The 22,375-nt window shown below is 40.0% G+C and overlaps 1 protein-coding gene across 6 annotated transcripts in view; it reads left to right on the top strand.

Moving 5' to 3' along the window:
- LOC122552951 (unconventional myosin-VI) overlaps window positions 1-22,375 on the top strand; it is a 276,023-nt gene that overhangs the window by 81,664 nt on the left and 171,984 nt on the right. For 5 of the 6 annotated variants that reach the window (XM_043696239.2, XM_087991501.1, XM_087991500.1 and 2 more), the window contains exon 2: window positions 19,065-19,210. In XM_043696239.2, coding sequence (XP_043552174.2) covers window positions 19,094-19,210 — 117 coding nt within the window. In that variant the 5' untranslated portion in view covers window positions 19,065-19,093. Of the gene's footprint in view, window positions 1-19,064; window positions 19,211-22,375 lie in introns of those variants that run through there. The other variant, XM_087991502.1, reaches the window with a different exon arrangement.

Here is a 22,375-nt window from a genome sequence, read left to right as displayed (position 1 = left end):
CCTTTGCTGTCCACTATACTTCCAATTTTGATGTCCAATTTTACCAACTATACTTATTATGCTCACATCCAAATAATTTAGTTAATGATGAAAGTAGTGGGCCCAGCACCGATCCTTGTGGCACTCCACTGGTAACAAGCCTCCAGTCTGAAAAACAACCCTCCACCACCACCCTCTGTCTTCTACCTTTGAGCCAGTTCTGTATCCACATGGCTAGTTCTACCTGTATTCCATGAGATCTAACCTTGCTAATAAGTCTCCCATGGGGAACCTTGTCGAAAGCATTATTGAAGTCCATATAGATCACGTCCACCTCTCTGTCCTCATCAATCTTTTTTGTTACTTCAAAAAACTCAATCAAGTTTGTGAGACATGATTTTCCACTTACAAAGCCATGTTGACTATCCCTAATCAGTCCTTGCCTTTACAAATACATGTACATCCTGTCCATCAGGATTCCCAGCAACAACTTTCCCACCACCGACATCAGGCTCACTGGTCTATATTTCCCTGGCTTGTCCTTTACTACCTTTCTTAAACAGTGGCAACACGTTAGCCAACCTCCAGTCTTCTGGCACCTTACCTGTGACTATCGATATTACAAATATCTCAGTAAGAGGGCCAGCAATCACTTCTCTAGCTTCCCACAGAGTTCGAGGGTACACCTGATTAGGCCCTGGGGATTTATCCACTTTCGTGTGTTTCAAGACATCCAGCACTTCCTCCTCTATAATATGGACATTTTGCAAGATGTTACCATCTATATCCTTACAGTCTGTATCTTCCATATCCTTTTCCACAGTAAATACTGATGCAAAATACTAGTTTGGTATCTTCTCCCATTTTCTGCGGCTCCACACAAAGGCTGCCTTGCTGATTTTTGAGGGGCACTATTCTCTCCCTACTTATTCTTTTAGGTTAGATTCCCTACAGTGTGGAAACGGGCCATTTGGCCCAACAAGTCCACACCGACCCTCTGAAGAGCAACCCACCCAGACCCATTTCCCTACATTTACCCCTGACTAATGCACCTAACACTATGGGCAATTTAACATGGCCAATTCACCTAACCTGCACATCTTTGGACTGTGGGAGGAAACCAGAGCACCTGGAGGAAACCCACGCAGACACGGTGAGAATGTGCAAACTCCACACAGACAGTCGCCCGAGGCTGGAATCTAACCTGGGACCCTGGTGCTGTGAGGCAGCAGTGCTAACCACTGAGCCACTGTGCTGCCCCTTAATGTATTTGTAAAAACCCTTTGGATTTTCCTTAACCCTATTTGCCAAAGCTATCTCATGACCCCTTTTTGCCCTCCTGATTTCCCTCTTAAATATACTCCTACTGCCTTTATACTCTTCTAAGGATTCACTCGATCTATCTTGTCTCTACCTTACATTTCTTCCTTCTTTTCCTTAACCAAACTATCAATTTCTTTAATCATCCAGTAGTCCCTATACCTACCAGCCATTCCTTTCACCCTAACAGGAATATACTGTCTCTGGACTCTCGTTATCTCATTTCGGAAGACTTCCCTTTTTCCAGCCGTCCCTTTACCTGTGAATATCTGCTCCTGATCAGCTTTTGAAAGTTCTTGCCTATTACCGTTAAAATTAGCCTTCCTCCAATTTAGAGCTTCAACTTTTGAGATCTGGTATGTCCTTTTCCACCACTATTCTAAAACTAATAGAATTATGGTTGCTGTCCCCAAAGTGTTCCCCCACTGACACCTCAGTCAGCTGCACTGCCACATTTCCCAAGAGTAGTTCAAGTTTTGCACCTTCTCTCGTAGGTACATCCACGTATTAATCAGAAAATTTTCTTGTATACACTTAATAAATTCCTCTCCTTAAAACTATGGCAGTCCCAGTCTACGTTTTGAAAGTTAAAATCCCCTTCCATAACCACCCTATTATTCTTGCATCCCACATATTTTTTTCTTTGGGTACTCTTTGATTGCAGATCTTTGCATGTCTGCCAGCCAGTTTACTTAGAGCAAGGAAATGTCAGACCCACCAACAATTACATCATTGGTTTGTGTCTTATGTTCCTCCCATTGCCATGGCAGTGTTGCCATGCTCTAAATTCATCACTAAGCTGATTGGTACAGCATCGGAGACTTGAAACAAAAACAATATGGGAGCAAATTACAGCAGATGCTGGAATATGTACTGAAAAAAAATGCTGGCAATCACAGCGGGTCAGGCAGCATCCCTGGAGGGAAAGCAAGCTAGTGTTTCTGGTCTAGATGACTTTTCTTCAGAGGTGCAGTGAAGTTTAGAAGGACAGCATTTATGGTGTAGTGAGTCAGGGTGGGGTTGGTATGGAGTGCTGAGGAAGAAAGGATGTTGATAATTCAGATTGTGATCAGAATGTGAGAATGTAGAGCAGTAGTGTGTCTAACTGCCAGATTTGAGGGAGCAGACAGTCCCATTGTGGTGTGAGAAGGGGAGAGAGGACATGCTGACAGAGAATATAACTAGTAAAGCTCAAAAAGGGAAGGAATGGGAGGAAGTTCACAATTTGAGGGTATTGAAGTCAAGATTGAGCCAGGTGCCTAGTCTGAAGATGAGATGTTGTTCCTCCAGTTTGCGTTGTGATTCACTAGAGCATTATATCATGCTGAGGACAGACACATGGGCTGTGTCAAAATGACCAGCTATGGGAAGGTTTGGGTTCTGCTTCCACACAGACTGGAGGTGTTCTGCAAATTTGTCACCCAGTCTGTGTTTAGTTTCTCCAATGAAGAGTAGGCCACGTTAGGTGCAATGAATACAGTACAGAAGATTGTAGAGGTACAGGTGAAATGCTGCTTCACTTGGAGAGACAGTTTTGGCCCTTGGATGGTGAGCAGGGAGGAGGTGTAGGGGAAGGTGTTGCAACTTCTGCAGTTACATGGGAAGGTGCTGTGGGAAGGGGTAATGGGGAATTAGTGGTGTTGGTTGAGAAATTGACTAGGGTGTCCTGGAGGGAACGATCCCTGTGAAATGCAAGCAGGGGGAGTGAGGAGAAGACTTGTTTGGTGGTGGTGTTCTGCTTGACTTGTTTGAAATGACTAAGAATGATCCTTTGAATATGGAACTGGTGGGTGAAAGGGGAGGCCAAGGGGATCCCGATCACACAGTTGTGAATGACGGGAAGGGTAAGGGTGGAAGTGCAGGTGATGATAAGAAAGGATGCTGTTGAGGTCCGTGTCAACCACAGTGGGCAGGAAACCACTGTTACAGAAGGGAGTCTGCAGAGATTATTCCCTCCAGGACTCAAAGCATTAACTCGGCAGATCTGGCAGTATCTGCAGGAAGATAGCAGAGTTTCTGCAATATCAGTTATTGTTTCAGATCTCCAGCATCTGCATTTTTGTTTTATTATAGCAGAGACTTGAATGGACTCAGAGTTCTGAAGTTTTTTGTGAAATTTAGCATTGCCTAAAAGGCGTTATGACTGGCACTCACTTTGAATCAGTTCATTGTTTCACTTTCTTTTGTAATTTCTGTACAAGTTCCTTTTTTAAGTAGGTTTTGTGAAGCTGTCGGAAGAGGTTTAACTGGGCAAATATCTTACTCCTAGTACTAATACGTAACAGATTGTTCTCAATCCAATTCTTAACCAGCAGACACTACAACCTTTTACTTTAAAGAAATCCCTATTTTAACTATTCCTTTATCTGTCAGAGGATATTAAGCTTTGGTGAGATGCATAGTGGAGTTCTGACAGTGAGTATGTTCCTGATGACTATTAAAATGTTTATGGCTGTTAATGGCCTTGAAGCCTGGAGCTGTAGTTTTAGTCTGGCATGCATTGTCTGTTGTCTCGTTGTAATGTTCTCAGTCATCAGATATTGTAAGATCAGTGTTGAAGTGTATATTGGTCCTGAGGACTGTAATTCTGATTAAATAAAACTTTATACTAATATTATAGTCAAACAGCATGGCAACATACCATTTGGTCCTACTTGTCCACGCCAATCAGGTTTCCCAAACCAAATTAGTCCCTTTTGCCTGTGTTTAATCCATATCCCTCTAAACCTTTCATGAACGAATGATTTCATTGTCTCACATGTAGTGAAAAGTGTTGTGTTATCTCAATCTGATGCTATTTTGAGTTACAAAAACAATAAGAAGGAATTACTTAAATCAAATTCTCTTTCTGTCAAATTGGTTTTCAAACTTGGCTCAGAGCCTTTGCAAGGTGTTACAGGCCTCAAGGAATCCCTGTTCCAGATAAAGCAATGACAACATTGATGCCCCAGGAGACCCTGGTTCTGCTGCTGCTGCAGCCACTAACACACTGCCAAGAGCCTCTGCTCCTGATGCACTGCAGCCAGGAGGCTGTGCTCTGGGCACTGCCACCACCACAGCTGATGCCCTGCCGCTTCCAAGAGTTGCTCCTAAGGTCCCTTTTTAAATCTTCCTCCTCTCAGCTTACCTTAAAAATATACCCTCTAGTTTTAAACACCCCGACCTGGGGGAGAAGACTTTTGCAATTCACCTTATCTGTGCTCCTCATGATATTATAAAACTGTAAGGCTGTTGGGTTCTTTTCCTGAGGTTTCACACATGAGATGCAATTTGCATACACCCACTTCTGCAAACCGTTAAAGTTTAATAAAGCTTGTACAAGCTATGTGAACCCCCCTTTGACCCTCTTTGCAGGTGTGTGAGGTTGAGTCAAAGTGAGGCTCTGAACAAAGAAAATACATCTCCTTTATGCAGGTCAGTTGGCCATGCTTACAGATACTCTGGCCACTTCCCCATGGTCACATGCCACTTGAGAAAATCCCTCAGTTACTCCCTCACAGTCATATGTTACCCCAAAGTATGATGGTAGGATGAGATCATCCTCCGAGATAATGCTAATGCCCTAATCCTGGGGAATGTTATGCAAAATATTTCCTGACTCCGTGATTTCCCAAGACAATGTATGTGACATACATAGCTTCAGGGGATGGCTAGAAAACATTTCTGAATGGAAGTGATTTGAATGATAGTTTAATTTGATAATAGCAGGGGGAGTAGTAGCAAATGACTGTCTAAATGGAGTGGCGGTCATTTGCATTCTTACCTGACTGTCGTCCCCATCCACTTCCAGAATGTTTAGTCGTTGCAGTTTAACTCTTCAATATTACATTAATGTCTAGAGAGAGGTTCCCATTTAATTGTTTAACATGGTCACCTCTCAACCTTCTATGCTCCAGGGAAAAAACTTCTCTGTCTACCCAGCCTCTCCTCATAACTCAAACCCTCCATTCCCCGTAACATCCTTGTAAATCTTTTCTGCATCCTTTCCAATTTCATAAAATATCTTCCTACAGCATGGTGACCAGAACTGTGCACAGTAATCCAAATATGGCCTCACCAACATCCTGTACAAATGCAACATGATACCCAAACTTCTGTAGTCAAATCATCTGAGCAATGAAGGCAAGTGTGCCAAATGCTTTCTCCACCACCCTGTCTATCTGTAACACAACTTTCAATGAACTATGTACCTGAATCTCTAGGTAAAAACAAGGACTGCAGATGCTGGAAACCAGAATCTAAATTAGAGTGGTGCTGGAAAAGCACAACAGTTCAGGCAGCATCCGAGGAGCAGGAAAATTGACATCTATTCCTGATGAAGGCCTTCTGCCCGAAATGCGATTTTCCTGCTCCTCGGATGCTGCCTGAATTGCTGTGCTTTTCCACCACCACTCTAACCTGAATCTCTAGGACCGTTTTGTTCAATAACACTCCCCAGGACCTTACCATTAACTATAGAACTGCTGCCTTTGTTTATCTTACCAAATTACAACACCTTACATATATGTAAATTGAATTCCATCTGCTGCTCCTCAGCCCATTGGCCCAGTTGATCAAGATCCAGTTGTACTATTAGATAACTATTCTACAACTTGGTCAGTTGTGGTTCACTTGATACATTTTGCCTGTCGTGTTACAGGTTTCAGGTTCAGTTACAACTTCAGTAATCTAGTTTAAAAGATCAATGCAAATAATCCAATGTAGTATGAGAGGATGCTCCACAGGGCCATGTTTTAAACTGGCATCCAATCTGCCTGCTTGGGATACTAGGAATAATTCCCTGCTCATCTTCAAATTAGTTTCAATGGAATATTTAAGAAGAGCAGGGAAATATTCCCAGTATTCTGATTACATTTATCCCTCAGTCAACAATACAAAAGCAGATTATCTGTTTATTAGATTGAACTCTTGCAAATGGCATGGTGTGCATATTGTGCCACATTTAAAACATTTATAGCCATGTCCAGACTTAAAGTACTTCATTGGCTCTAAAGTGTTTTGAGACATTCAGCCATTGTAAAAAATGCTGTATCAATGCACATTTTTTTTTTCTCTCCTTTTTGTAGTGAATGATAGCATATAATTAACAACACTTTAATCAATATTCAAAAACTCTTTTGTAATTTAAACTCTTCATTATCAAAGTCTGTTCTTAAATAGAGCTTTAAAGGAAATGTTAGTGATCTGACTTTAGATATACAGTCAGCCTGAAGCATGTAGTTTTGAGAGAGAAAGGGAAGAACAACAAAGTCCTGAGAGCTGAAGTTCTGAAATAATGAACTAAACTGTTTAAATTTCACAGTTAGTCAGAATCTGAAGCAAGAATCATGTTAAGGTTTGTGTGTGGAAGGTGAACCTGTTTTGACACCATTATCTTGTTGAGTGGTTATGATCTCTCTACCTCAATTAGTTTGTACAGTTTTGGATTACTTATTATTTTGCTTAGACCCTCAGCATGCAACTCTTATACCTATCGTGTTGTTCCAGTCAAATAAAAACCAAAAGAACTGTGAAGACTGTAAATCAGGAGCAAAGGCAAGGATTGCTGGAGGTGGAGGTGGGGCACAGGAAGTCTGGTGGCATCTGTGAAGTAAAATCAGTGTTAATATTTCGGGTCCGGTGACCCTTCCTCTGGTTTTTCTTCACGGATGCTGCCAGACCTGCTGGGCTTACCAGCAGCTTCTGTTTTTATTCCATGTTTTTCCAGTCATTTTGGTTTGTCTCCAAGCACCACCTTATTTTTAATTTTTTATTATCTTTCTGCTTCATTTAATTGGATTTATAGGTCATCCCTTTGCTTGTTATTTAGCTGTTGACACTTTTTTACTCTCACCGTCTCACTCTCTTGGTCATCTGCAGAGACTTATTATTTGACACTGCACTCACACCATTTGTATGATCTTTTGATTTCTCTACCCATAAATTCTGTGTTCTGTGTGCTTCTCTCTCACTTCACCTGATGAAAGGGTTGCACTCCAAAAGCTTGTGCTTTCAAATAAAGTATAATCTGGTGGGGGGGGAGGGGGTGTGATTTCTGACATTGTCCACCCCAGGATGTTGGCAGGCAAAGCAGCAACAGGAATGCTATTGAATATCAAGAGGTGATGGATGGATTCTCTCTTGATGGAAAATTGGCCTTTCCAGACACTTATGGGACAAATGTAACTTGTTGTTTGTCAGATGAAACCTGGATATTATTCCAGTCTTTTTGCATTTGAACATGGACTCCTCCAGGATCTGAAGATTCACAAATGTGCTGAACCTTGTGCAATCATTGGCAAACGACCCACTTCTGACCTTAAGATGGAGGGACGATCATTGATGAAGGAGCTAAAACTACCCTGAGGGACTCCTGCAGAAATGTCCTGAGCTGAGATGACTGACCTCCAGTAACCACACTTTTCTTCCTTTGTTAGGTATGACTGCAACCCATGGAGTTTTTCTTCCTACAATTCCCATTGACTCCATTATTACTCAGACTCCTTTCTTAGTAAAATGTAACCAAGAGTCAAGGGAAATCGCTCTTCTCTTGACCTCAGTTGTTTGTCCACATTTGAACCCAAACTGACTGCTATGGGCAGGTTTTTGTTAAACTTGATATGATCGAATTCATCTTGTAGTTTGAGAGCGACAAACTTGAATCAGATGTAACTGTGTATTATAATTGGGTGAAGGTAACACAAAGAGGAGTTGACCAGAGTTGATTACAAGGGAAGAATAGCAGGAAAGACAGTGGAGCAGCAATGGCAGGAGTTTCTGGGGGTAATTCAGGAGCCACAGCAGAAATTCCTCCTAACGAAGAAGCAACACTATAAAGGGAGGATGAGGTAAAATTGGCTGACAAGGGAAGTTAGGGACAACGTAGAAGCAAAAGAAAAAGCATACAATATGGTGAAGATTACTTGGAGGCCAGAGAATTGGGAAACCTTTCAAAACCTGCAGAAGACTTAAGGGAAAAGAAGACAAAATGTTAGGGTAAGCTAGCTGCTAACATAAAAGAAGATTGCAAGAGTTTTTTTTAGATATGAGTTTTAGTAAGAGAGAGGCAAAATTGGACATTGGATTGCTGGAGAATGAGGCTGAAGAAATTGTAATGGGGAATAAAAAAATTGTTGGAGGAACTGAATAGGTACTTGCCTTGGTCTTTATGGTGGATGACAGCATTTGCGTACCAAGCTTCCAAGAGATTTGGGGCAGAGGTGAGTATAGTGGCCATTGCTAAGAAGGAGAAGCTGGGGAAGTTGAAAGGTCTGACAGCAGATAAATCACCCGGACCAGCTGGACTGCACCCCAGTGTTCTGAAGGAGATAGCGGAGGAGATCGTGGAGGCATTGGTGATCTTTTAGGAATTTCGAGAGTCTGAAAGGGTCCCAGAGGATGAGCAAATTGCCAATTGCCAAGAAAGCAGAGAGGCAGAAGACAGTAAACTATAAGCCAGTTAGGCTGACCTTGGTCGTTGGTAAGATTTTAGAGTCCCTTATTAAGGGTAAGATTGTGAAGTACTTGGAAGTGCATGGTAAAATAGAGCTAGTCAGCACTGCTTTGTCAAGGGAAGGTAATGTCTGACAAATCTGTTAGAATTCTTTGAGGAGGTAATGAGTAAGTTGGACAAATGAATTCCAGAAGGCCTTTGACAAGATGCTACACAGGAGGCAGCTAAATAAGATCAGAGCCCATGGAATTAGGGACAAGGTTCTGGCATGGATGGAGGTTTAGCTGACCAGCAGAAGACAGGAAGTGGGGGCAAAGGGTTTTTCTTTTTCAGGATGGCAACTGGTGAGTAGTGGTGTTCTGCAGCTGGTCAGTATTGGGACTACAACTATTCATGTTAACAATCTGAAACTGTGGGCTTTATTGCAAAGTTTGCAGATGACACAAAGATTGAGACAGGTAGTGTTGAGGTAGGGAGGCTACAGAAGGATGCAGACATGCTAGGAGAGTGAACAAAGAAGTGGTAGGTGGAATACAATTTGGGAAAGTGTGAGATTATGCACTTTGGCAGGAAGAATAGAGGTGTTGACTATTTTCTAAATGATAAAAGGCTTTGGAAATCTGAAACACAACGAGACAAGAGTTCTAGTTCAGGATTCTCAAGGTTAGCATGCAGGCTTAGTTGGCAGTTAGGAAGGCAAATGCAGGGTTAATATACATTTCAAGAAGACTAGAATGTAAGAGCAGGGATGTACTGCTGAGGCTGTAAAAGGCTCTGGTCAGACTGCATTTGGAATATTGTGAGCAGTTTTGGTCCCTGTATCTAAGAAGGAGGGGTTTGAGAGAAGGTTTACAATGAAGGATTGTCATATGAGGAGCGGTTGAGAATTCTGGGTCTTTACTCAGTGGAATTTAGAAAGATAAGGGGGGAAATTTTGTAGAAACTTACAGAATATTGAGAGGCCGGGATAGAGTGGACATGGAGATGTTTCCATGAGTAGAAGAGAATAGGATCTGAAGGTACAATTTCAGAATGAAGAGGTGATCCTTTCAAGCCGAGATGAGGAATCTCTTCAGCCAGAGAATGGTGACGCTGTCATAAAGGCCATGTCATTGTGTTTTTAAGACCGAGATAGATAGTTTCTCAATTAGTGAGGCATTAAAGGTTATGAGACCTAAAGGAGAATAGGGTTGAGAAATATATCCACCATGATTGAATGACAGAGCAGACTTAATTGGCCAAATGGCTTAACTCTCTGCTCCTATATATTATGGTCTTGTGATAATCCTTCTATGACTTTACTGATGATCAAGAATGAATGGTATCAGAGGACTCTAATTGTAAATGAAATCACCTTTGTTAAAATGAAAGGTGTAAGAATAAACTCTGCCTCCTGCTGACTGGTTCATTTGACTTAGGTGATGGAAAAGTTTTTCATCCGTGTTCTGGGACACAATTAAGACACCTAGCTCAATCTGGATTAAGAAAGAAAAGCCAGAATATCTGTTGGTAAAGCCAGTTGATATGTAACTGATTTTGATTCAGGTTTTTTTCTCCATAACACAGACAATTGCGGGTAATGCCTTTTGTGTACAGGGCATCATTTCAAAATTTGCACATGATATAAAATTGGAAGTGTTGTGAACTATGAGGAGGATTGTGATGAACGTTAGGAGGACATAGTCACATTGCTAGGACAGCTGGATATGATGAAATGTGAAACAAAGTCTTTTAGCAGGAAGAATTAGGAAAGCCAAGTGTATGGCTCCAAAGAGGAAGTGCAAGGACAGTGACCTAAAGCCTACGGAATCCTGACTTAATGGTCAAACCTCAATTTATACTGAACCTTAACCAAAAAATAATATTTAGCCTCCAGTGGAGTATTGTCCATTTTCTGGGCAGCACATGTTAAGGAAGACATTTTGAGGAAATGTTTGTAAGAATAGATGAAGGATTTCAGTTATGTGTATAAATTGGAGAAATTGGGGCTGTTCTCCCAGGCCAAGAGAAGAGTGAGGAGATTTGATGGTATAGTCTTGAAGGATCTAGATAAAGGAGGTAGAATTTAACCCCATTGGGAAAGGCTTGAGAGCCAGAGAAACACACATTAAGTTGAATGACAAAGTAACAAAAGGCAGAATTTGTTAGTCAGGATCCAGAAAATAGACCATGAGTGTGGTGGAAGCAAATTCAGTTGTGGCCTTCGAAACCAGATTGGATAATAGGCTGAACAGAAATAATTTGCAGAATTGTTTTCTTCATCCTAACATAGGATATAGGCATTTGTGGAAGGCCAGTATTTGTTACTTGTGTCTCGTTATGCTTGAACTGAAGGCAATTTCAGATGGTAATTGAGTCAACTGGATTGGGCCTTTATTACAATAAATAATTAGTCTCACTGACACTAGCTTTATATTCCAGATTTATTAATTGGATGCTGTGGTGACAATGGAAAAAAAAAAGATCCCCAATACTAATGTGCAAACTATATTATTTTAAAGCAGTTTGGCTTTTGTGTGTCCTGTTACCAATTTCAGATTACAGGAACCTTTTGAGGCCAGAATGACTTGCTTTAACTAAGTTACATATTCTTAATAGACCTGGAATTTTTGACATCAAAGGGTTTTGGTAAAGATGGGGCAAAATGCTTTCTACTGGCAGAAGAGTCAGTAACTGGACAATACAGATTTTAAGAATGCACAGGATAGCAGAGGGAACATGACGACAATTTTTGTTCACCCATTGTATTGCTTTGATCTGGAGTGCAGAGCCTGAAATGGTGGTGGAAAAACTTTTCAGAAGGAAAAAGTGTAGAATGATGGCATTACTGGTTTCTTTTAGTGAACTAGCACAAACATGATGGACCAAATAGAATTTTGCAATACAAACAGAGGCTAAGTCTTAAGTATTTTTTCTGCACTTGTTTAGTGCACAGATCCAGGAAACCAAACTTATTTCTCCTTCCTCTTCGCATCCAGAGGAATAACAAATTATTTCTCCTTAGGCTCGGGGTGTGAAGGAGCAGATGATTAACACTTTCTCTTCTCTTCATCTCACATCAAGCCTTCCTAGATTAAAGAATTGCAGCCAATTTTCCCAGGTTCGAGAGTCAGAACAAAGTTTTGTAGGTATTGTGTATTCTTGTATTAAATCTGCTCAGGTATCGATATAGAAGAGTCCTATTGAATTTGCTATATATGTTTTTATTTCAAGCGTTAATACTGAAAGTTCTCAGTTTGTCACTGATTGCTTGGAATCTGTTTTCTTGAATAAATGCTGGTGGGTATGATTAAGGAGAATCATTAAGCTGTTCTGTGTTCCAAATAAGTGTATTCAAGGGTAAGAGTGTAAGCAGAGAAGGAGTACGGCCCAAGGGAGCAATCTGTGGAGCCAGAGGACTTTTGTAGGTGTTAAGTAAGTATTTCACATCTTGGCAAAGGAGGATGTAGGTACAGAATTCTCAAAGAGAAAAAGGGTTTTTTGAGCGTTCAGCATAGGGAGTGAAGAGATATTTGGTGAGCTTAAAAATTTGACAAATATCCAGGTCAGGATGAGTTGTATCTGAGGCTGCTTTGGGAATATGTGAGAAGAAGTTAATGGAGCTTTGATCCAAACTTTTAATTCCTTTCTGACCACAAGGAGGTTACAGAAGACTGAAAAACAGCAAATGTGGTTCTACTGTTCAAGAAAGGTGTTAGAGATAAATCGGGGAATTACAGACTAGTGAGTCTCACATGAGTGATAGAGAAACTATTGGGGAAAATTCTAAAGGAGCAAATTAATTCCACTTGGAGAGGGAAGGTTTGATCAAGGATTGTCACATGGCTTTGTCAAAGGGAGGTCATACCTTATTCATCTGATGGAATTTTTCGAGGTGGTGATCAGGTGTGTTGAGAGGGTAATGCAGTTGATATAGTTTAAATGGAATTCAACAAAATTTTTGACAAGGTCTCATGTGGGACACTGATGAAAAGGTAAAAGCACATGGGACCCAAAAGTTGGATTCAACATTGACTTAGTGGCAGAAGACAGTGTGGTGGTAGAGGCTGTTTGTGTCCAATGGCGTGCCATGGGGATCTGTGCTGAGTCCCTTTATATTACAAACAAGAAGTGATTAAGTAGAAAACTTGGGGGCATTCTTAAGTAAATTTGTGGATGACACACAGGTTGGTTGGGTGATTGGCAGTGAGAAAGAGTCTTGGGCAACTGGAATATGTAAATGGATTTATCAGATGAGCAGATTAGTGGCAGATGGAACTTAATCCTGATAATTGTGAGGTGATGCATTTTGGAAGAAGTAACAAGACAAAGGAGTGTTCAATGAATGGCAAGACTCGAAGTTCAGAAGGATCTTGGGCTGTTCATCCTAAGATCCTTGAAAGCAGCAAGACAGATTAATAGGGTAGTTAATGGGGCATACACTTCCATTTATCAGTTATGGCATACAAGAGTAAGGAGGTTATGTTGAAGTGATGCAAAACTTTGGTTAGGCCATTGCTGGAGTATTGTGTGCTATAGGACACTATAGGAAGGATGCGATTGCACTGGGAGGAGATTCACCAGGCTATTGTCTGGCTTAGGGCATTTCAACTACTGTATCAAAAACCTGGATAGGCTTGGATCCTTTTCTTCAGAGCAAAGAAGGCTGGGAGGGGGCTTCATTGATCTCTAAGATTGAGAGGCATGGAACAGTGGATGGGAAGCAGCTATATGTGTGCGTGTATGCGTGCGCACATACCAATAACAAGTGGACATAATTTTTGAGGTGGAGGGTCAGAGGTTTAGAGGGGATTTGAGGCATTTCTATCTCATGCAGAAAGTGTTGGGAATCAGCAATGTGCTGCTTAGGAGAATAGTTTAAGTGGGCAACCTCTCAAATGTGTAAAAAGAACGTGGACAAGTACTTGGAATGCCATAACATTCAAGGCTGTGAGCCAAGCGCTGGAAAATGGGTCACCTCTTTTTACAGTATGATTATACATAATGGCTCTTCGATCAGTATCTCACTGAGTTCTTAATGCACTCTGCATGATTACTTTCAAATGTGGAGACTGTTGGAGGCATGTTTGAAACATTTTTAAGGAGATTCTGTAACAACTGTTGAGTGTTGGTTTGTTATTGATGGCTGACCATTCAGCATGACTGCCATTAAAGGAGCATGAGCAGTTAGACCTGATGGTTTGTGCTGACACTTTTAGTATTTGCAACACATCAGCTGACAGGCTGATATCCTAAAGGGAGACTCCCAAATTGACCTGCCTGATTAAGCAGCAGGAAGTACACCAGAGCTCTGCTGGTAGGTGGCACAGCTCCAACTCTGAGAACTCCAGCAGTATTTTTGAATTTAATGTCATTGAATGTAAGGTATTCAAGTGAGGTTAATGTGTATTCCCTGTTGGAAAAAACCGAATTGCACTGGATTTCTCAGTAACTTCTGGAGACTCTTAAGCATAATCATATGCTTCTGTACTTCAAACACTTCACTGATTTAAAAATATGCATATGATGAAAATTGGCAGTTATTTTGTACAGAAGACACCCACAAACAATATTGAGGTCAATGACTTGTTAATTTTTTTGTTTTCAACAAATATTTGAGGGATGACAGGTCCCTGTTCTTAAAATAGTGCATTGGAAATTAAGATCTAATTGAACTGGCTATACAGGCTTCACAATACCAGCAGTTCATGGCTTCATTTGTGTTTTTTAACGGTATGTAGAACTAGTTCTTTATAATTAGCTCTTGCCACAGGGGCAGCAAGGTCAGTATTCATTGCCTATTCCTACATATCCTTGAAAAGTAATTAATAAGCCGACTTTCTGAACTGCGATAGTCCATGTGTTGCAAAAATAATACCACAGTACTGTTGGGTTGGGATTGCCAGAACTTTGATCCAGTGATGCTGAAGGGAATGGTGGTCTCGTTGCAAGTCAAGGTGAAGTGTGATTTGGAGGGGAGCCTGGAGGTCATGATATTTCCATGTATCTAATGCTGTCTTCCTAGGTTTCATAGAATTGAGTGGCTTGAAAACCTACTTTGAGAGCAGCAATGAGTCAAAAACATCAATGTAAGACTGGAGATCTAGACTGCAACTTTAGTTCTCAAAGACATTGTTGAACCACTTGAGTATCCATGACAAGTTCTCAGTTGCATTATTACTTTTACTGGTAGCAGCCTTTTTAGTTCCAACTTAAACCGTTCATTCTCAAGCTGCCATTATGGGATTTGAACTTGCATTCTGTGCATTTTCTTTCATTTAGGTTTTTGATTGCTTGTCCAGTAATGTAACTATTATGCTTCTACACTCTCAGTTATAAACTTGAATGTAGACGTGGCCTTTTGACTTGCAATCTTTTGAGCAATTCCAAATTTTCGTATTTCTTGAATGTGGCTAGTCTAATTCAGGTTAATTTTAATAGCAAACTGCAAACTTGCGGTGCCTGGTCCTTGGTGGGCTGTTTCCAAATCATTTTTTTTTGCACTGCAATTTAAGCTATATTTAATGTACCAGGCAAAACTTGAAAACTGTAAATCCATTTTTGTAAATTAATTGCATCAAGTCCACAATGCAGAGGTTTTCTATTACTGGTGTATGCAGTAACCATATGTTTTAGCCACAAGATCACAGTGACAGAGCCAGCCATTGTTGGTGTCAGTACATTTTGGAAACCTACTGAAACAGTGGGTTTGATTTAATATTGTGTTTTCACTGCATTCATGTAGATTATCAACAAAGAAGGGCCAAATCATGTACTCGCCTAACTCTTCCATTGGTATTAAAAGTAAAATAAAACTGGTGTTTAATGTAGTTTGTAGGGCTTCACTTTTGATGAATAAAAGAACTTTTAAAGAAAATTCATTATTGAAGAATAAAGGGTTAATGCACAAGTTAATTAAATGAACCAGGTAAAGAGTTTGCTTTGTCAAAAAAATCTTTACACTAGCAGAATGACTAATCTTTCTGCTCAACGTGGGCACTTCACTATTTAAGGATCATCAAAGTGAATCTTTGTTCACTGTTCAGAGCCAAAGCCACTTTTAGTTAAGTTGCTTGCTTTTTAGAAGATAGAAACTAAAGGTGGTCCTTTAGTGACTGGAATTATTCAGTTTGCAGGGCAAGAACTAAATTGAAATCCCCCTGGCATGGCAAGAGTGAAATTACAAAGTTAAAAAACATGTTGAAATATACAAACAATACATCTGCCGGCAATTCTCAATCCAGTGAACATCATCGATGTGTAGCATAGTAAGTTCATTTGCTGGTGTCAGATGTGGCTGAATGGCAGTTTTATGTCTTGTCGAAAATTCATGGGTTTGAGTTTCACTTCAGTACAAGTTATTTGTTTGCAAGATTGCATTGCAAGCATTGCCTTTCACATGAGAGGTCCAAGGCCCCAAGTGAATTACAAAATTCCATATTACTAATGAGCTCTACATCTGTCCTGACTAATCTTTGTCTCCCAGTTAATTGTGAGACCTGCGCTCTGTTGAATGCCATTTTTAGGACTTACTGAAGGAACGTGTAGGAAAATAACTCATAAGATGATTTGTATTTTTTGTTATTTGGTCATTATGTTTTGTGGAACTTTGCTGTATACAAAATGGCTAAAGAGTTATTTTGTTATGACTGTAAATACACTTGGTTGTGGAGCACACTGGAATTTCCCTGAGATCGTGAAAGATGCTCTGTAAAGGCAAGCTGTTTCTATCCTTTATTTCTCAATTGGCATGCATGTTGCATCCCAATTATGCAAAGACCTTGCACTGAAGTAGTGTCATGAATATAATTTTAATGAACTTGTCACAGCTGAATAATATGTTTACAGTTGAAGTAAAAAGACTGACAAATCTATTGTAGAAAATTGGGCAAAATCCCAATTAATCTGCTCCATGAGAATCGCAGCATTACTGATGGAAAGGCCAGTTTCAGCAAGTGCCGAAGTCACTATCTTGGTGGGAGGAGAGGGAGATTGGGGCAGGGTCTGATCGGTGGATGGATGATGTCCATGGTGGTGTAGTTGGCAGAAAGAGGCAAGTATGTGGTCAGTTTAATACTAACTCCGGAATTAGGCTATGTGTTCAACCATTTAACTTTTCCTGAGTAATTTAGTTTGTTGGAACCCTGCCAAGTCTCCGATTTTAAACTGGAATTGCCCAGCAAAAAAAATTAAACTGCACAGGCAATTCCTTCAACGTTGAGAATTCACACAGGGTTTCCATTGTACAGCTTCTATCTGAGCTGAAATAATGACTGTCTGGCAGTGGACAATCTGGCTCTTATTTTTTTAAACTCTACAATTTCATTGCCACAGGTCCTGTTTAGAAATTAAGCCTTATGAACTGTTCTGCTCTGTGGCTATGATAAGTTGGTTGCATCTTTTGCCTCTGAGTCAGAAGGATCCAGATTCAAAAGCCCCTCCGGAGCACAAAAACTCCAGTACCATAGGGTGTCCCAGGCTCTAGTTGAAAAAAGAACAAAGTGGCTGCACAGAGATTGGATGTGTTAGTTGTAATCTTCCAAATGTTCCCAGGTTCTGGGAGGTTGGAAAACTGAATATTTAACACTTTTTTTGTTTAAGAAGAGAGAGCAATAAAAAAGCACGAGACTAGGAGCCTGTTTGCCTGACATCTGTCATTTGAAAAATGCTAGAATCCATTATTTAAGGGAGAGTAATAGAACATTTAGAAAATCATAATCGTTTTGTCAGAGTCAATATAGCTTTGTGAAAGGGGACTTGTGTTTGTTAAATTTATTAATATTTTTGAGGATGTAATGAACATGTGAATAAATGGGAATTGGTAGTTATAGTACACTTAGATTTCCAAAGACCACCTTTTAAATGTGACATATGAGATTACGACACATATATGGTGCTTGGAATGATATTAACATGGACTGAGGGCTGGTTAGCTAATAGGAAGCAGTTTGGACAAATGGGTCATTTTAAGGTTGGCAAACTGAGACTAATGGAATGCTGTAGGGATCTGTGGGTCTAAACTATTTATTATCTACAGGGTTGACTTGGATGAAGGAATCAATTTTATCATATTAGGATGGGTAGGAAACAATTGTTTTGTAATTCAGGACTTCAACATTGCTGGAAACAGAGGCCTATATTGCAGAAACCTTTTTGTCTTGTACACCTTGGGACTGATACAAATACTCTCCTTTTAAATCTGTCACCATTATCCTTCTCTTTGACAATCGCCTCTTGACCTCCCTGTCCCTGCCAACTACTTACCCCATCTTCAACCCTTTCTTCTTTACAATGCCTCTTGTATGTCATTTCAAGCTGGGACAACAGAAATCTATTCAGTCCGATCGTTCACCCTATACATCAAGATAATTTTTTTGTCTTATGACATCTTGTTGTGCCAATCAATATCATTAACATGCAATAATTAAAATTGACTAATTTAACATTTTAAAAATAATGATTTAATGGTAAATAGTCATTTCATACAGTAATTTAATAATAATAACATTGATTTCTAAAAGACTTCCTCTGCCACATTCAGTGAGTTCATTGTTGATCTGTGAGCAAATTCTATGTACACAACTGTGTCCCATATTGCTTAATACTTGCTGCATTTTCCCAAATTATAATTGTAATTTAGTCAATAAATTGGTGTGGGAAATGTCCATAGCTATTAAATCACCACTATTTTTAATTCACCTGCATTTTTGTCTCAAACATATTTTGTTGGAACCATGTTTCTCAGCTTATCAAAGTAATCTGTTTAACTTTTAAAATTATTTAATTGTTCCCATGATTTAGAAATAACAACTTGGTGTTAGCTGATCATTGAGAGTAAAAAGGTTACTTCACTTATATAACTGCTTCATTTGTTTAACTCCTTTTATGATTTTGAAGAGAAAAGCTATTGAATTGGAAAAATATTATGTTGAAACATTCATTCTTCTTTAAATTGTGACATAACTTCACCTGTGCAGCACCCCAACACCAACTCCCTGTCCTACCACCACCCCACGCCAAAAGTTTTCGATCAACTTTGGTTAAAGCTCACCCTGTCGCCGCCTTTTCAAAGTGCTTATGGAGGTGCTTCTCCATGATGTTATTTCCTCTTTCCTTCAGTCCTCTCACTGTATCCTTCCAGCTCAGGTGCAAGGAACTCAGAGGTATCACCGAATGCTTAAAATGTGCTGCAGTAAGACTTACAGCACAGGAACAGGCAATTTAGCCCACCATGCTGACCATGACACCATTCTAAACTAATCACACTTGATGGGACACCATTTTTAGTTGCCAGATGCACTATGTTTATAAAAAGCATAAACTTATTTGCTTGTGTTTTGTTTTCTTAAACTAGGGAATCGTGGTTAGTTAAGAAAAGTGAACATGGACGACGGGAAGCCTGTGTGGGCTCCACATCCCCTGGATGGGTTCCAGCTGGGTTCCATTATTGACATTGGTGTTGACTCCTTAACAATTGAACCTTTGAATCAAAGAAACAAGGTGAGCATGATACTCAAATGTTATTTACATTGGCTATCTATGAATTGTTCTGTTTTGGGACATCCTGAGAATATGAAAAGAAATGGCAAGTTCACGCTGATTTGCGTCCACGATGGATTATTGCATGTGCAATGTGCAAAACATTGAGTGACATTGGCAAGTTACAAGATCAACCCACATGGTGGTGCTTCCAGTCTAGGTAATTTTCCTGTTAGGTGCTGGAAGTAGCTGTTGGCATCATTCCTTGGGGCCATCCTGTCAATGACTTTAAATCTGATCATTTGATTTTCTGTTGAGGGGTTTAGTTCCCTCCGATTCACTCTGTCAAGGAGCCACACAATTTTGTACATCTTAATCAAATTCACATGCTTCAACGAAAACAACCTATTCCATGCAAGTTTTCCTCCGAGCTGAAATTCTCCATTGTGAGCAATGTCCTTTTAAGTTACCTCTGCACACTATGCAATGTGATCAAATGCTTTCTTTAATATGGTGACCAGAAATCTAACCACAACCTAAAGAATGTTACAACTCTAATGTCACCTTCCTGCTTTCTATTCCCTGGCATTGAGTCAAAAACATTGGCTAGGTTTGAGTTATAGGGAGAGGCTGAATAGACTGAGGCTTATGAGCTGGAGTGTCGGAGTTTGAGGGGTTACGTTATAGAGGTTTATAAATCATGAGGGGCATGGATAGGGTGAATAGCCAAGGTCTTTTACCCAGGGTAGGGCAATCCAAAACTAGAGGGCATGGGTTTAAGGTGAGAGGAGAAAGATATAAAAAGGATCTGAGGGGTAATTTTTTTTATGCAGAGGGTGGCCGTGTATGGGATGAGCTGCCAAAGGAAATGGTGGAGGGTGTACAATTACGTTTAAAATGTATATGAATAGAAAAGTTTATAGGCATATGAAACTAGATTATATTGGGGAGTCTGGTCAGCATGGATGAGTTGGATCAAAGGGTCTGATTCCATGCTCTCTGATTCTGACTCTAAAATAAATATAAGTATTTGTTATGACACCTTTACCATCAGTGACCTGTGGACATGTGTGTGGGAAATTGTGTCTCACGCGCTTGAGTTTTTTTGAGGAAGTACTCAAAACAATTGAGGGCAGAGTGGTAGACATGGTCAATCTGACTTTACTAAAACCTTTGACAAGGTTCTACATCGTAGACTGATTAGTAAAGTTAGATCACATGGATTCAGGGAGAACTTGTTGATTGGATGCAAAATTGGCTTGACAGTAGGGGACAGAGGATGGTGGAGGGTTATTTTTCAAACTGGACGCCTGTGACCAGTGGTGATCTGTTGGGTTCGATGCTGGGTCCACTTATGTTTGTCAATTATGAGAATTTAGGAAGAATGGTTAGTGAGTTTGTGGATAACATCAAAATTGGTGGTGTAGTTGACAGTGAAGGAAGATTACAAAGGGATCTTGATCAATTGGGTCAACAGGCTGAGGAGAGGCAGATGGACTTTAATTTGGATAAATGTAAAGTATTGCATTTTGGTAAAACAAACAAAGGCAGGGCTTATACAATTAATGGTAGGTCCCTGAGACACCTCCAGGATTCAAGTACATAGTTCTTTGAAAGTTGTGTCACAGGTTGATATGGTGTTTAAGGTGTCCAGCAGGCTTACCTTCATTGCACAGACTGTTCAGTGTCGAAGTTGGGATGTCATATTGAGGTTGTACAAGACACTAGTGAGGCCATTTTGAAGTACTTTGTACAGTTCTGGGTAATAAATTATAAAGGGTTCAGAAAAGATTTACAATGCTGTTGCTGGGACTGGAGGGTTTGCTTATAAGGTGAGGCTGGATAGGCGGGGACTTTTTTCACTGGAGCGTAGGAGGATGAGGGGTGACTTATTGAGGTTTATAAAATCATGATGGGCGTGGATAAGGTGAATAGCAAATGCCTTTTCCCTATGGTGAGGGAGTTCAAAACTAAGGGTGATTTTTTTTAAGGTTCGAGGAGGGAGATTTAAGAGACTTGAGAAACATCTTTCTCACACAGATGGTTTGTATGTGGAATGAATTGTCAGAAGAAGTGGTGGATGCAGATACATAAAATCATTGAAAAAACATCTGGATATGTACATGAATAGGAAAGGTTTAGAGGGATATGGACCAAATGCAGGCAAGTGGGACTAGTTTAGTTTGGGAAACTTAGTTGGCATGGATGAGTTGGACTGAAGGGTCTGTTTCCATGCCAAATGACTCTGCTTCAGGTTCTTGCTCTTGCTCTCATTACCTTACCATGTGCAATACATCTCCTGCTCTCGATATCCAGCCTGAAATGTCCTACCTCATATTTCTCTGCACTGATCTGTTTACCAGTTACCACTCCTTTATCCAGTCAGTTGAGATCTTCAGCTTTATTTCATCCTTCTCAATGCATAGCCAATATTGGTAGGATATGCAAATATCTCACTACATTTAAGTCGAAAAAGCAAAGGACCTACTTCTAAGCCTGCAGAATTTTACTCGAGCTGCCTTCTAATCATAAAAACATCTTGTGGAATTTGGATCCAAAATTAACTGGAATTAAATGGGAACACATTTGTTCTAAACCTGCTCTGACAACCTTGAAAATCCCCTCTGGCTATTTTACCTCCAAAGTAGTTCTTTCCTTCCTACTTCTGTGAAATCGCACCTTGGTTTAATAATGTTAGGTGTTCTTCAGTTTCTTATTTCTGGTCTTACTTTGTCCTTTTTCCATAATTTACTTATGTTTAATGTAGTTATGATTGCTATTTAAAACAGGTTCTTCCACAGATATTCCTACATTAAACTGAACTAAGCCCAGAATTGCTGTTCATTTTACTATGCTTGTTAAGCACTTGCTGGAAAGGTTTCCATAAAATCCCTTGAGGAATTCTGTGCCTTCTATACATATTGTCATTTTCAATATTAGAATACGTGAAAATCTCTAACAATTGTTGGCTATCATTGTAATGTTTGTACATAATGAGCTGTAATGAATGTAAGTTGGATTCTTCAAATATCATGATATTAATGCCCAGTTTCTTATTTTGTGGGAGAAGACATGAGCATTGCCACATCAAGAAGAAGCATCCCTCTCATTAGCCATGATTTACCTTTTTACCAATATTGAAAACATTTTTATAAATCTTCCAACCTAGCCAACATCCTTTCTGCA

Source organism: Chiloscyllium plagiosum, unplaced genomic scaffold, assembly GCF_037043375.1.
Source record: "Chiloscyllium plagiosum isolate Xiang-an unplaced genomic scaffold, Cpla_swu_hap1 HiC_scaffold_10, whole genome shotgun sequence".
NCBI classification, from domain to species: Eukaryota; Metazoa; Chordata; class Chondrichthyes; order Orectolobiformes; family Hemiscylliidae; genus Chiloscyllium; species Chiloscyllium plagiosum.
This window is presented reverse-complemented; position numbering and strand designations above follow the sequence as displayed.